The following is a 16,013-nucleotide window of genomic DNA, read 5'->3' as shown; positions in this document are numbered from 1 at the left end:
GTTATCTTCAGGAAATAGATATATACCATCGCAGACTTTTCTGTAGGCCTTTATAAGATATACAATTCCGTAGTACATTATTTTAAGGTATCTCATAAGGTTTAGTCAGCATTAGCAATGTAGTGGTAGAAAAAATATTTTTACGACTTGATTATAAAACATCGACTTTTCTCTACTTTCTAAAAATATAATATGCATGTATCACATACGTATACCTTCCGGGAGAAATTATCTAAATAATAGTGAAAACCCTATCAAAATCCTGTGCTAAGTTTAGAAGAACTAAGCGCACAAACAGACGGACCGGATAGCGACTTTATTATAATACTAGCTAATGTGTATCTGGTGTTGCTGGGAGTTATCCTTAGGAAATAGACATATACCGTCGCGGATTCTTCTGTAGGCCTTTTTAAGATATATAATTCCGTAGTACATTATTTTGATGTATCTCATAAGGTTTAGCCAGTGTTAGCAATGTAGTGCTCGAGAATATTTTTTTACAACTTAATTACAAAACATTGACTTTTATCTACTTTCTATAAATATAATATGCATGTATTATATATATATATATATATATATATATATATATATATATATATATACATATAAACCTTCCGGAAGAAATTGTCTAAATGATAGTGAAAACTCTATCAAAATCCTTAGCGTAGTTTAGAAGAACTAACTTTTATACTGTTTAGAGGTTCAAATGTTAAAAATTTACACCAAACTACGGAAATTTTTGTGGATTCTAAAATAAAATGTTGAAAGATTTCCTATATCAAATAAAATGTATCAGAGCAAAAATTGCTCTGGAAAATCTGGAATTATTAGGGAATTTTGAAATCTGTTTTCTGTGGCCACCCTGTAATATATTATGTAAAAGGTAGTTGCTATGAATACATAAATCAATAGAATATAAGGTTATGTATTCCATTTTGCAAAGCAACTGGAGGACGAATGATGTGAATCATAGAATAAAGAAAACTAGAAATACAAATTTTCATGGAAACTATTTTTCCATTTAGCCCAATAGCCCAGCGCTCTGTCTCACTTACACTCGCTTAACATCGTAGATCTAAATCCCTTTTGAATTTCGTAAACACAGTTTTGTACTGGAAAGTTAAGCCTCGATTAGGCAAATGTTTGGATCACGAAACACACCCGCAAGGCACTTTCTGTGTTATTCTATGATATGAATGAATGAATTATGACTTGAATAATGACTTACAATGTCAATCTGAATAATGTCTGATCTAAGTCAACGCTGAAGCCCAGCTGGTATTTTGCAATGTGACCGGGGATGAATGAATGATGACTTGTATCACAAATGAATGACGACTTGTATAACGAATGAATCACAACTTACAACGCCATTCTGCACGCTGAAGCCCAGCTGATACTTGGTGTCAGGGCGCTTGATCTTGACCTCCACCACGGGGGCGCATGGTACCACCGTCAGCTTCACCACCGTCTGCGTCTTGGAGTTCTTGATGTATGTCTGGCAGGTGGACAGCGGCAGGCCCACCAGGCTCACGCCATTTATTGCTATTATCTGGTCACCTGAAAACATCAGTGTGAATCAGGTTGCCATACAAGCCGACAAGAAACTTCAACAAATAAAAAGATATTTTCGTCAAACCCAACATGTAGACAATAAGGTCTCCTATGTTTTACGTTGATGAAAGTGTATTATATATAAAAAGTTAATAATGACGGTAAAATTATCTCCAAAAATGACGAAGTTGCAAGCTTTCAAAGAGAACATTGGTGTAATTATTTCTTGTGACGTCACGCGCAGCATAATGTCAATGGCAGTGCTGCAGTACCGTGATGTCACGCTTTTCGGTCGGCCGCTAATATCAACATTTTGACGGCTTATATGTTCGGCACTAAATTTCATTATTAGGTATTTTCCAAAAATTCTAAAAGTTCTGTCCTCAATTTGTTCTAATTAGATACATTTGTAAATAAAATTTCACTGTAGGACACGACAAAGCCGGGGCGAAACCAGTGCCGTACTCTAGGGTAAAATAGTAAAAAAATCTAACACAAAAAAGCATACCTATTAAATACTTATTTTTAGATTGCTTCCCGGTTTTAGCTTGGGAGGAGTCGAGCATGTAGTCAACAATAAAAGTTTATTGACTTATTATAAATGATGTGCAAAGTTTTCTCGGAGCAGTCTTTATTTTTTTTCAACGGCCTCCGTCGTCGAGGGTTAAGGCTCTCAACTAGCAATTCGAAGATCGTGGGTTCAAATACCGGGGTGCGGAATGAATTTTATTTGTGTTATTTCACAATTTATTAATTTAAAATAATATATAGTATAGGCTGCGGCACGTTCCAGAGTGGAAGATACGATATTTGCCATAATTCGCCTTCCCCTTATAGTTTAATAAATGATTGTTTCGATTGAAGTCCTCTGAATAGTCTTTTTTCTTTTCCATTTATTTTCAATTAAAGAGAAAAGAACATTGTATAAACATTTACATAATATGATAAACGGTCATATCATATTTCGTATTATCACTTGGTAGATGCAGCTCGCAAGTCAAGGGTAGTATTTTTAGCACAAAAAGGACAAAGGGGAATGTTTGAAAATATTAAAAAAATTTTAGTAAAAATGATTTTAGCCTTATCATTAAAACTCAACTTTTATATGTCACGGTTGTATCACAGTAGATGGCCATCTGTTCAAAATAATACGCGGAAAGTCGTAAAATTAAAGGTAATATCCAAAGACAAATGAGTGTACAAGATCGATACTGTAATTGCACTGCTTCGTACTATGCATGGGCACGATTCTTCAACACTTCAAATGTAGGGGTCTGATCCATCCACTCTGGGTCTGACGCCACAGATGTATCATCTGTTTAATGGCTTAATTTTTAAAGTTTAAGTAAATTTAATTTAAAACTTAATTTTGAAGTAAATATTTAAAAGACAACCGCTGAGTTATAACTGAAAAGGATAGCCTCTCGGCAAGTGGCATTATGTAGGATCGCCGTGAAGACACGGGAGTGAGTCTGCATTTTTTGCGCTAGCTAACGCAGGTTAACCCTTTCGGAGGGTGTATATATTTGAAAATATGTAGATTTAAGAATTTTTTTCTCAAAATTCAGAGCGAATATAAATTGGCAGTTTTCGATTTTCAATTGGTGGTATAACGGGCTTTGCTCTCTATTTTTTTATGGATTTTAGCTACTCATTTAGGCGGTATTCATATTTTTATTTTGAAATGTGATTTTTGTGTTCAATCTTGACTAAATTTTACCTTAACGCCCCTACCTTACTCCGCCTCACAACGCCGCCCAACCGGGTGGTGACATAGTTCCCCTGTCTGTGCACTGCACAGGCAGGGACACTCTTGTGAGGTGTCACATAAAAAAAAAAAAAAAAATAAATAAAAAATAATTGTTTTTAAGAAAAGTAAGTTTTGAATGTATTTTTTTATGTTTTATTAAATAGTGTACTGTTTATTTTATGTGAAACTCACCCTCCAAGACCTAATGTTCTTTCAAATGAAATTAGCAATAACTTCTAAACTATTGACAAAAAAAATTTTTTTTTTCAAATAACTATACCAATTATTATCAAGTATCAAATATCTTCTATCACGGCTAGTTTTAATTCAGGTCTGAAGGGGTTAAATCGACGTTAAGTGAGTCGCATGTAACGTACATAACAGACAGTATGTATGCTACACGCGAGTCACTTAACGCAATGTAAGCGAGCGCAAAAAATACAGACTCACTCCCCGGGAATCCGGAGGTTTTAAACAAGAGTATCTAATAGTCGTATATCAACAATAGTTAAGATTAAGTTTGAGGATTGACAATCCCTACGCATTATTGTGAACAACCACCAAAACTTATTTTATTTCAGTTTGTTTAGAAAAAGTATAAAGGATTATAATATGGGCATCGGGCTTCAGTTCCTACCTATATTGAGCTGACCACATCTGGCAGCCGCTCCCGATGGCGCCAGATTGGCTATGACCACCGTGGGCAGCATTGACCCCCAGCCTGACTCCACAATCACCACTCCCAGGATCTCTCCTTTAGCCTTAGGCACCACAACCTCCTTCTGCATTTCCTTCTTAGCGAACATCTGCAGCTCATCTCCGAATATCTCCTGGCTGTTCAGGACCTCCTGGTAGTCCATCTCCTTGACGAAGCTGTGGTCCTCTATGCCATTCGCCTTCAGGAACTCCATGTATGCCACTTGGAAGGCTTGCCCGATGGACTGCGCAATGAATTGCGCCTAAACCAAATAAATCCAAATTAAACAAATATGGAAGATTACATATTCTATTTTATTATATGGTAATCATAATACGAACAAAATATTATAATCCACAGTCAATGAGGCTTGTGTTTTTAGTGACGATTCTTAAATGAGTAATCAATAAGTATTAAGATAAGATAGGTTAGGGAAAATATTTTAATTAAACACAATTAGTGTCAACATCATTGTTATAATAATTATGAAATACATATTGAAAATTGTTGACGAGCAAGCTTAAGGTACTTTTAAAAATGTATATTTTTTAATTTGAAACTGCACGGAAGTTCAAACTGTCTGGAGCAAGTGAGACTGGCATCCCCAATTGGGTATGTTGTGCGGCTGAACGTTGTCGGGAGGGAAAGGAGATGGGAAAGAGGAAGGTCAAAAGGTTAAAGGCCAAAGCCATTTCAAGCAGTATTTCAATTTTGACCGCATAAATACCTTCATAAAAGAGAATACCTTCCACTCTAGAATGTGCCGCAAAATATACTATGTACATATTGGAAATTGATATTTTCCATATATGTATAGTGGAAATTGGTAAGGTCAAAGAAGTTTAAGATTTAGTAGTGGGTAAGATTTAACCTCTTCGCTCTCAAAAACGTGGCAGATCATCTTTGGTGTCCGGTTGACCTTGGGCGGGTCATCCATCTCGTGCGGGACAAAACGCCTGCGGGCCATCAACACCACCAGGTCTCCAATGTCGGCAATGTAGGAGATGGTGCGCAGGGCGTGGTCCATCATGATCTCCTTCAGATCCGTGTTTAGGACCATTATCTTCTCAGTGGAGATGAACAGATCCACCTCTGTGCTGGGCTGAGATTCTCCCTCGGGAGCCTGATTGAAGAATAAATAGTATTATTAGAAGAGACAACATCGGTTGTGTACATTTTAATAATCTAAAGTTTTTAATTAACTTTCTCAGAGCTATGTTGTTTTGGGAAAAAGGGAGCAGAAGAGAGAGTTTAGATTTGAATGGATGAGATTGTTTAACATTCCCCTTTGTTATTGTCAAACAATATTTACATACTTTGATTCATGCAAGTTTTTAAAGTAGCATTGGCTAGTTAGAGTAAGGTGAAGGTTTCATGCGCAAATTAGTAAAAAAAACATCTTAACTCACCAATGCCTATGGAATCCATGGAAAGCATGACAAATAAAAAGAAATAAAGATTTTCATTAATAAGGGTTAATCACGCCGAGATAAAATCTCTTTCTATAAACATAACAATATTGTTTGAATGATGATGCTTCCATTATGACAGTTTATACAGAACCTCTTTAAGTAATTATGTAATTCTGTTAATTCAGGCACTTTACTATCAAGAGAACCTCTAATGTAAGTACATTAATTATTATCTATACCTTCATGATTTTGTGTGACTAATAAATATTTTTCTAAATTTCCGTGGACAATCAGACTCAACATGTTTGCGATTTTATGTATCAGTGATCTAACTTGAAATGAATAACCTAGATATCACGAAACCCTACAAAACATTGCAAATAATGGCTTTTAAGGCGGGTCTCCAGCGACAATATTACCATAAACATTGAAACAAATGTTTGTGCAAATATGAAACATTAGGCAGGGCAGCAATGTTTTTGTTTTCCGAGGCTGATGGAAAACAAAAAATATTGCGGCCCCATCCCAATGTTTTAGTTTTGGTCGCTGGAGACCTGACTTTAATGAAACATACACAATGTTTTCATTAAAAACACTACATACAACTAATAATAATGCAAAGTGCAATGAATTTTCACTTTCACTCCAAATATCTACTTGATGAATGTGCTTGCTTGCTTGCTTGCTCAGAGCCAGAGGAAAAGATTCAATTTTTATTTGTAGAAATTTAAGATTCAACAGAATGCGAAAGAACATGGAAAACAAAGGCCCCTTTTTAATATTACTCTATTACTGTTGATGATCACAATGTAGAATTTAGGTTTTGATATTTGTCCAGTAATGTATTACACGTAAAACCAGAGAACGAGACAAAAATTTTCAGACCAAGGCTGCTAGTAGAAATCAAGTTCAAAACATCGAGACCGAGATGACGTATGTAATTCAATTAGAAAGTATGAAATGCTTGCTAATGGTTAATGGCTACTAGGAGCGGTAGTCTGCAACGTTGTCTGTGTTGTGAACAGGTCTGCCTCTGTGAGCGGGTCCCGTGGCTAGTGGAGTTGGTTGCGGGAGAGAATAGAGAAGGGTCCGGGGGCGGGAATAAGTTAGGACCTTGATCTTGGTGACGGCCTCCTCCACCATGTTCTTCTTGAGCCTCTTGCGGCGGCGGCGCCCGGAGCCCTCCTCGTCCACCTCCACGGATCCGAGGAAGGAGAGGCGGAACACCGTGCCCTCGGGGGGCGCCAGGTACACCCCCTCGTACGCCCGCTGCTGATTGGTTGCCTGAACGCATGCGTTTGGCTCCTATAAAACACCACAAAACTTGCCACTCTCACTGCCATCGATATCAAAATGTCCGTCTCTCTCTCTCTCTCTATCTTTAAACTGTCTGGGAGCGCTCAGTCGCAACTGAGAACAACAGCCTTTGTGAATCGGTTATGACTTAGCGCGTGCCGCATTCCCAGCGTGCTTCTAGCGTGCCACGCACATTCCTTCCCAAGCGGATGCGGGACTTTAAATTCAGAGCTCTAGTGATGAAAGATGCACAATTAAAAGCCAAACAAACAAGCCATGGAAAAATATTTAAAAACATCTCAGTAGAGGATGATGTCACAAGAAGGGACAAAATAGAATATCATGGACATGCCACATGCAATAATGTAATCTAGTTAGACAGTTTTGACAAATGAATAATGAATATAAACAATAAACAGAAAATGCAGTAAATGAGAGCGTGAACAAAGCTATAATAAAGGTATGAGAAGGTATGGCATAATGAATAGGGTCAGAAAGAAGAAGTGAGAGACAAACATTCCTTAGGATAGACAGATCCAGGTGGGTGGTGGGGGGCGGGGGCAGGGGAGGCAACCAACCAGCCGCAGTGGAGGGGGGACACTGAAACAAAACTCTAGTGCAACAAACTCTACACCCATTAAATATATAGTTTAGTTTACAACAGTCCAACCAACCAATCAACCAACTAAACATACCCGATTCACTCAGACCGAGCCCCTGCGGGATGGAACTTTACCCCACAAAACAATGGATCGCTAATGTTTATGTCTGATTGGAAACTAATAATGGATAGTATGGTAATGGACAGTGGACACGGAGCTTCAGATAATCCGACAAAACAAATATTTACAAACAATGCAATTGAATCTCAAACCTAAAACAGAATAATATAATAAGACTAGTCTGTAAAGTGGCCATAGGGGTAGCATTCTCTAGGCAAACGTTACAAAGACATTCAATACAAAAATGGGTCAACATAAAAATAATTGACAGTCAGTTATATGAATTAGAAGCGTATGAACATCGCCCTTGTGTATTTCAGTGTATTATATATGTATATGACTTCAATGGCAGTGAAATATGATGGTGGGTGGAAACACGGCAAAGCACATTATGTATTACTTAACAACACATCCCCCAAACCCAACCAGACTAACTTAAAAAAACAAACAACAATATCATTTCTAACATATTAATCCATATTATTATCAAAATCTTTCTGCAATCATGAAAAGGGTTAAATATAGTGAAAATCTGATGAGTGAAATCAGATATTTGTAAAATAATTATCAAGATCAGAGTCCTGTTATTTTTTAATCAATTTCCTTAAGTTCAAATATTTCTAAAAAAATATATTAATCAGAGTAAAGTGTCATTCACACTTATTCAACAAAAAAATAATAGGTTGATTAGTTGTTGACACGGGTGACATTGCATAACGCAATTCCTAACTGATAACTAAAGGTCAGAGGTCAGCTGTGTGCATGTGTGTAGTTCAAAAAACATTAATATGCAGCCAATGAAACATTGAAAACAAAAGTAACCTACAATTGATTGGCTCTGTATAAATATAGGTCATTTGAAAAGAGAGCTTCGATAATCTTACAATCACTTGCAAAAAATATGTTTGTCTATTTTTGATCCCTTAATAATATTCATATATTTTTGCAGTTGACTGAAAATAAAATTTAATCACTTTGTGTATTATGTTAGTCTACTAAATCATTTACTGTGAAGTTTGAAAGTGGTAAAACTTTGTTAAATAAGCTCTTGTTATCATTTCAGACATGTTTTAATTTGCTCTTGATAAGGGTACCCACGCAAATGGTTGAAGGGATTCTGATGCAACTCACAGATTCCAGGCTAATCTTCATTCCAATTTGCAAAGCAAATACTACATATTTAATAAACAATAATACATTGTCACCGACACTCTTGTCAAATACAATTATGTATTTAATAAACAATAATATATTGTCACCGACACTCTTGTCAAATACAATTATATATTTAATAAACAACAGTATATTGTCACCGACACTCTAGTCAAATGAGTGCTAAATAATTTTAGCATAAAAAAGAATTGTGTGTAAAAAAATTTGCCTTTCATTTCGGGTCAAAATGATGCGTTTTACTTTCCTTTTTGTGCTATTTTAAAATATTCAACAATATAAAACAAAGGTTAAATGAAATAATAACACTATCATACTGTCAACTTACTAATGCCATTTTTCAATCATGTTAGTAGAAACTATGAAAATTTGTTTGGGTTTTAGTGGAAGCTAATTGAAAAAACATTACAAAAAACAATCAGCCACTTTTATATCCAGGCTTCTGAAATGCATAATATGTATGTAGTTATTTTAGCTTCATTCACTTTCAAATTACAACAAAAATATATTGTACTTTTCAACACATTATCATTTTTTTACTAGACTTTACTATGTAGTCACAATTTGATATGGCACAATGTCTTTAAGGTGTAATTGGGCCTCATCCACGTTAGAAGAGTTTCATTTATTTTGACAAGGTTAATTTAGACTAATCATTGGACAGATAAGGTCCGGGTGAACTCGGCTTCGGATGATTGACAGTGATCGTTTTGTCATGAGAAAACAAGTATAAAAGGTAAGGACCTTGATTCGGCTGACAGCCTCCTCGGCCTGCAGCATCCTGGTGGCCTTGGTGGGCTGTCCTTCGCAGACCAACTGTGTGGAGCCGAGGTACCGAGCTCGGAACAGGACTCCTTCAATCAACACTGAAGGATCGGCAAGACCACCTGCAAATATTAAATGTGTTCATCAAAAATACTACATTTTTTAGCTAAAAAACTGATACACTTCTTTGATTTTACTTTTACTTTCAAATAGTTTCAAACTCTCGTCACATTTTTAAAGACTATTAACATGTTGAACGCCATTGTGGAAATGAAGAAACATTACATTTTAAATTTGAAAAAAAAAATACTCAGATGGCATCGGCGACCATCAAAACGTATTCCTTTTTTTTTTGACCAAAATTTTCCATGAAAATCAAGAAAATTAACTGCGGTCACCGGTGACCGTCATGGCGCTATGGGAGAAAAATGACAATTTTCGTTATGAGGTCACCAGTGACCTACATGGCGTTCACCGTGTTAAATTGTCGATCAGCACCATTTTGAAATTTTTACATTTGAACGGTCCCCGATAAACACTGATTTCACTTTCAATCAAATTGGGACCAGTTGTCAAGCAGAACAGTTTTTTTTATGCTTACCAGCTGATCACAATTTGATCAAAAGCTGAAACGAACCGAGAATTTGCATTTAACGGGGACCATTTAAATGTCAAAAGTTCAGAATGATGCTGATCATTGATTAAACAACAGTTTTAAACAATCAAGCTTTAAAAAACAAAATTCCAACAGTACAAAAAAAGGATACCAAATGTGTTGACTTATTGACCTATAAAATTTGATTTAGTTTTGTTTAACTTCCAAACCCCCACTCTGTCATTTGGCTAGTACTATAAATAAGTATGCAATAACGCAGACAAGAACTTAACTGTTATGTTATTTTAGATACATCAATATTATTTGACTGAATGAATATTGGACACAGCCAGCAAACTAAGTGATCATGCGGTGCCATTAACTGCCTTAAATGATCCAATTGATCATACTTGATCATTGATGAAATGTCAACAGTTCAGCCAATATGAGATTCTATTGTGCTAAATGTTTAGTATGAATAGCAATGCAAAGAAAAAAGATTTAGAAGAAATCACTTCAATTTGTGGTTTGGATTCCATGTTTGAAGAGAGACTGGTTTTATCAACTAATTGAGTAATAAATTATTAGGAACAATTTGAGCATGGAAAGCTGAATAATTTGGTACCAAAAAAAGAATTTCTGTCTTCTTCTACTATAATTAAAGTAACGAAAACAACTCTACTTTGCTGACTTTGCAAAACGTAGGTAAAATTTATCGTGCTACATACATATTGAAGTAAAAAATTTTCAAATAAAAATGACGCAATGCGTACACATTTTTTGATAATCATGACGTTAAAAGATACTTTCTTGCTTTTTTTTTAAAAGAAAGATAAACATTCCCAGGTTACGAAAAACCTGACAATATTTGAAAATATCCTACTACCACCACAGTAAGCGGAAAATGTTGCTTGTGTTGTGATGCAGGACTTAGCCAGCCGAGGAATAGAATGTGCGACGCCTGGGTGGGACCCAAACCAAAAAAATGTTGATACGGAGATGTTGTTAGGACACAAGGGGTTAACAGAATACATAACATTCGAAGATATCTTAATTGAAAGTTTTCTGTATATTTCAAGACTTTGAAAAGCAATGCAGATGGAAGTGTGATATTTAACATAAAAAGGTGTTTATGATAGATCCATGCGACTAATTTATTGAGTAGTGCATTTTTTAAAATTCAAAAATACTCACCAATAACATTAATTCCACAGGGGAGGATTGCAAAAAGAAAATACATACAAATATGAATAAAGGATTGTCACCATGGGATATATATGAATAACCATAAGTATATTTCAATTTAATTTAAAGAGATCGATTAGTTTGTACAAACCTTCTTTGTTTTTGCCTTTCTTTTTGCCATCTTTATCCTGAAAAAGAAAAAGAAATGAAGTTGGATTAACACAAAAACTTTTATATCAGACACTTGTTTGAAGCGAGGCATTGCTGTGTATAAAGCCTTTGTGGCCAATATTAACACAGTGATAAAATAAAATTAGACACTTACAATTAACACTTATTCAAAATGACACCAATAATAATAAATTATTTAGCATTGATTTAATATTAGTAAATAGGCTATAGTGCTTTTATAGTAGCAAATTTAAACTACAAAAATATTTAAATAAATAATTTTGACAAACTGTTTTTAAGAAACAACAAATTTAACATTGCATTAATTTATTGCTGGTTTAAAAGCGGAAAAATGTGCTACATATTACATAAAATCTAACCATATGTCAAATCCATGAGAAACATGCTTCTATGTCAACTAATAATACACTAATTTATTAAAATAATAAAAAATACTTTGGACACAACATGCTTCGCCAGGGATGTAATAAAACAGGTAAAATAATATTTTCATGCAACACAACACACTTGACAGAATGAAAAAACCTGTTTGGTCAAGGAAGCAACAACTTGTTCAATGTACAAGTTAGTTTATTGGATAATTGAAATAATCACTTCATATATTGACATTCCCAGTCAACCGAGTATATTACTGACAACAAATCAACTGACAAAGTACAAGGTACTACTTCATTACACTTCAAGATATAGAATAAAAATAAGAATAAAAAATATAGCGCTGAACTGAAATATTTAAAGTTTTTTATAAATAATGTAATCTACGCTTTTGATTATTAGAACCTAATGAGGACACTACTAATAATTTTGTAAAGATCAACCACCATAAGGTGAAATACAAATATTTGAATATTGGTATAAAGAATCCATTAAGAAGGAACGGCTTTAGGAAGATGGACTCTATGGATAAAGACTATGAGTGTCATCCAAGGGGGTGGGAGATACGCAGTTCCAGTGGAACGCGCCAGCAAGCTATAATGGCATGCCTACATGCTGTGCTGCAGCGCGACTGGTGGCGGAGGATCGAAGGCATTACCTTTTTGTGTTTGGCGTCGTCTATGGTCAGGGGGGCTTCCCCCGGGGGGGAGTCTAGCCCCGGTGGGGGGGCAGGGGGGCCAGGGGAAGGGGGCTCGGGGGGAGGTGACTCACCCTTCCTCCACCCCTGCAACCAGCCAACCAACACAAGTCAAAACAACCGCAACCCGACACAACAATCCATCTCTATCCCAACCAAACAACAAATCTTGATTCTAACCCCGACCAATCTGATTCCGTCTTCGTCACATTTCAATTTGTATTTAATACAACACCACTTTGTTATTTATTAACACAACGGCCTCTCTATTGTAATGGAGGGAAATAATTCATTAACAATAACTCAATGTACAAAATAAATTAATGTCTAGTAAAAAGCAGTGACCTAACTCACAAACTGTGAATCTATTTGAAGCCTATTGAATAGTAGTTTTTACATTCTAAACTATTTCATAAACTGTGTTTCACAATAGTTTTTACATTCTAAACTATTTCATAAACTGTGTTTCACAATAGTTTTTACATTCTAAACTATTTCATAATTTGTGTTTCACAATAACATTGAATGATCTATGAATAATCTATACAAAAAATACAAAATTGGTTTTATTGTAAAATAACACGGATTAGAAATAATTTTCAGATACTGTGCTATGAATAATGATGTATTTTGTTAATTTAAAAAAACAATCATGCTCATTGTCTTTTTGTTATTTGTTTTTGGGGTGTTATGCCGTGTTGCGCTAACTCCTTCTTTAGCCAACGTTTCGGACAGCATTGCAGTGTCCATCATCAGGGCAGATGTGTTATTTGAAAATAACACATCTGCCCTGATGATGGACACTGCAATGAAAATAACACATCTGCCCTGATTATGGACACTGCAATGAAAATAACACATCTGCCCTGATGATGGACACTGCAATGAAAATAACACATCTGCCCTGATGATGGACACTGCAATGCTGTCTGAAACGTTGGCTAAAGAAGGAGTTAGCGCAACACGGCATAACACCCCAAAAACAAATAACAAAAATACTTTTGGCCGTGAAAATCTTAAATCATATATGCTCATTGTCGTTGAAAATGTGTAAAAAAATAAATTTCCCACTGTCAATTTTTTGTAATTTTTATCATCTGATTTCTGGTTTCTGGAATGTACATATTCGCAGTAAGATAAATTTGGTGAATGTGTCAACATCCATTGTGTTGTGGTATAATCCTGGGTGTTTACATAAATTCAAAGCGGTTTTGATACAAACGATATTGCGTGAGCCGTCTGAGGAATCTTCAGAGTGTTGGCAGAGGCACAGAATAAACAAAGATGGGTACCACATCATACGGGGAGGCAAGACCGAGTGCGACAATTACAATACAGTCATAATCATAGTATAAAGGCAACAGGAGGTCAGGGGACCCACACCAGGTGCATGCTAATGCCGTCACCACAATCATTTACTTAACACACAAATAGATAATACTGTTATCAACAAACTCCTGACTGGGCATTTAATAATATTGATTCTGAGTACACAAATACCTCGTTTAACGAAGCTTCATCAAGGACATAAAAAACAGGCTCAATTCAACAATTCATGTCGCAAGTTTACACACAAGAATACTCAGTTATCAAGAAAAATACCGATAAAGAAGAAAATAAGTGCAAGAACGATATTTAAAATCAAACATTCAAAAAACAAATTTATGCGTAAATGTAAAAATATCCATAATTCAAACTGTGCCTTGAAAAAGGGTGCATTATAAATAAATAAGCAGCTGATTTGAAGTTTTTAACAAATAAGCCTAACCCTTAAAAGTTTTTTCTTCTTTTATTTTTCATAATGTGTTATATAGAAGCTATTGTTGCTTTGTTAAACACGGTATAACTGTACTGGCATTTGTTTAGTTAGGTTAATCGATTAGCTGATTGGAAGCGTTCACTGTTTTGATTTCCTCTTATTGTCTCACCTACACCTACAATTCAATTCAACACTTCTCAGTCTTAATATTATTTTAGATTGTGCATTTATTTGCATGGGACTTATGGATATGGGTAGAGGATCACTCAAAACAATTACAGTAGAACCCCGTTAATTCGAACCCCGATAATTCGAAAAAACGCGTAATTCGAAATTTTCGCAAAAAAAATTTCCGCAAAAAAATTTTTTCATACAAATTTTTTTTTAATTCGAAATTCGTTAATTCGTAATTCGAAATTTATTTTTGTACGTGCACGAAAATTTGTTCGTGTAATTCGAAAAAATTTGATTTTTGCGAAAATAAATCATAATATTTCGTAAATCTGAATCTAAAAGTCAGCCGTGGCGGTAAAACGCCGAAAAATGTATTTTTACGTGGTTATACATTGTCCTAATTAGTATTATTATTTTGTAAATCTGAATCGATTTTCACTGGAATGTCGTATATTTACGAATTTATTTCGAATATTTGAATTTAAATGGCCCCCTGCGAAGGAAATCGGCCGCGAAATCTCGATTTACGCGTAATTATATCGTATTTTTACGAATTTATTTCGAATATCTGAATTTTAAAGGACCCGCCGCAACGGAAATCGGACGCGAAATTTCAATTTACGAGGAAATATATCGTATTTTTGCTAACTTTACTTCGAATATCCGAGTTAAAAAATACGGCGCGACGGAAATCGGCCGAGAAATTTCGATCCATGCCGAAATATGACATATTTTTACGAATTTACTTCAAATATCTGAACTTAAAAGGCCGGCCGCGACGAAAAACTGCCGACAAAATTCGATTTACGCGGAAATATATCATATTTTTACGAATTTATTTCGAATATCTGAATTTGAAGAGCCGGCCGCGACGGAATACGGCCGCGAATTCTCGTTTTACGCGGAAATATATCGTATTTTTACGAATTCAAATTCAGATATTTGAAATAAAGGGCCGGCCGCGACAGAAAATTACCGCGAAATCTCGATTTACGCGGAAATATATCGTATTTTTACGAATATCTCAATTTAAAGGGTAGGCCGCGACCGAAATCGGCAGCAAAATCTCGATTTACGCGTAAATATATAGCATTTTTACGAATATCTGAATTTACAGGGCCGGTCGCTACGGTCATCGACCGCGAAAATAAAGAAATAATTGGTATTAATAGGAATTTACAACTAAAATACCACCCGGATTTGAAGAGGCGGCCGAGAAAATCGATTTTCGGCGTATTTTTTTTTTTTTTTTTTTCATAAAATTTCGAATTACGTGGGAATTCGTTAATTCGAAATTTGATTTTTGATGTCCGCTGGATTTCGAATTAACGAGGTTCTACTGTAATTACTTTTAGCGGCTAATGAATGAACCTACCAGCGCCTGGGTTAGATAATTAATAGTTAAAAGTTAACACTCGTGTAACCTGGCGGTAACAGTCAATAATAGTAATGGCTTACTACAATTTTCCTTTACCTTATCATCGTAGAAGCCCTGATCATCTGTTCTCTGTTGGCCGAGTAGTCTATCAGTTTCAAGGTCTGTGTCGGCTTCATCTGTTAGCACAACCACACATAACAGATTATAATTATAAAAATGAAAAGAAACACATTATTATTCTACTTTAATTATTAACAAAAGCGTAATGTTTTAGTAACTGTGCACTATG

The 16,013-nt window shown here is 35.4% G+C and overlaps 1 protein-coding gene across 9 annotated transcripts in view; it reads right to left on the bottom strand.

The window, feature by feature from the left end:
• Nucleotides 1–16,013, bottom strand: part of LOC149425221 (uncharacterized) — a 205,546-nt gene that overhangs the window by 3,823 nt on the left and 185,710 nt on the right. For 4 of the 9 annotated variants that reach the window (XM_089650023.1, XM_089650027.1, XM_089650034.1 and 1 more), the window contains 8 exons: nt 15,821–15,900; nt 12,375–12,500; nt 11,301–11,337; nt 9,349–9,491; nt 6,530–6,721; nt 4,876–5,127; nt 3,945–4,266; nt 1,370–1,563 (listed from right to left, as the gene is read on the bottom strand). In XM_089650023.1, coding sequence (XP_089506149.1) covers nt 1,370–1,563; nt 3,945–4,266; nt 4,876–5,127; nt 6,530–6,721; nt 9,349–9,491; nt 11,301–11,337; nt 12,375–12,500; nt 15,821–15,900 — 1,346 coding nt within the window. The remainder of the gene's footprint in view (nt 1–1,369; nt 1,564–3,944; nt 4,267–4,875; nt 5,128–6,529; nt 6,722–9,348; nt 9,492–11,300; nt 11,338–12,374; nt 12,501–15,820; nt 15,901–16,013) is intronic. The other 5 variants (XM_089650041.1, XM_089650063.1, XM_089650066.1 and 2 more) reach the window with 5 other exon arrangements.

This window comes from Hesperophylax consimilis, chromosome 3 (assembly GCF_061612785.1).
Source record: "Hesperophylax consimilis isolate HC1 chromosome 3, BYU_Hcon_1.0, whole genome shotgun sequence".
NCBI classification, from domain to species: Eukaryota; Metazoa; Arthropoda; class Insecta; order Trichoptera; family Limnephilidae; genus Hesperophylax; species Hesperophylax consimilis.
Note: the sequence above shows the minus strand (reverse complement) of the source record. Positions and strands in the feature narration are given on the sequence as shown.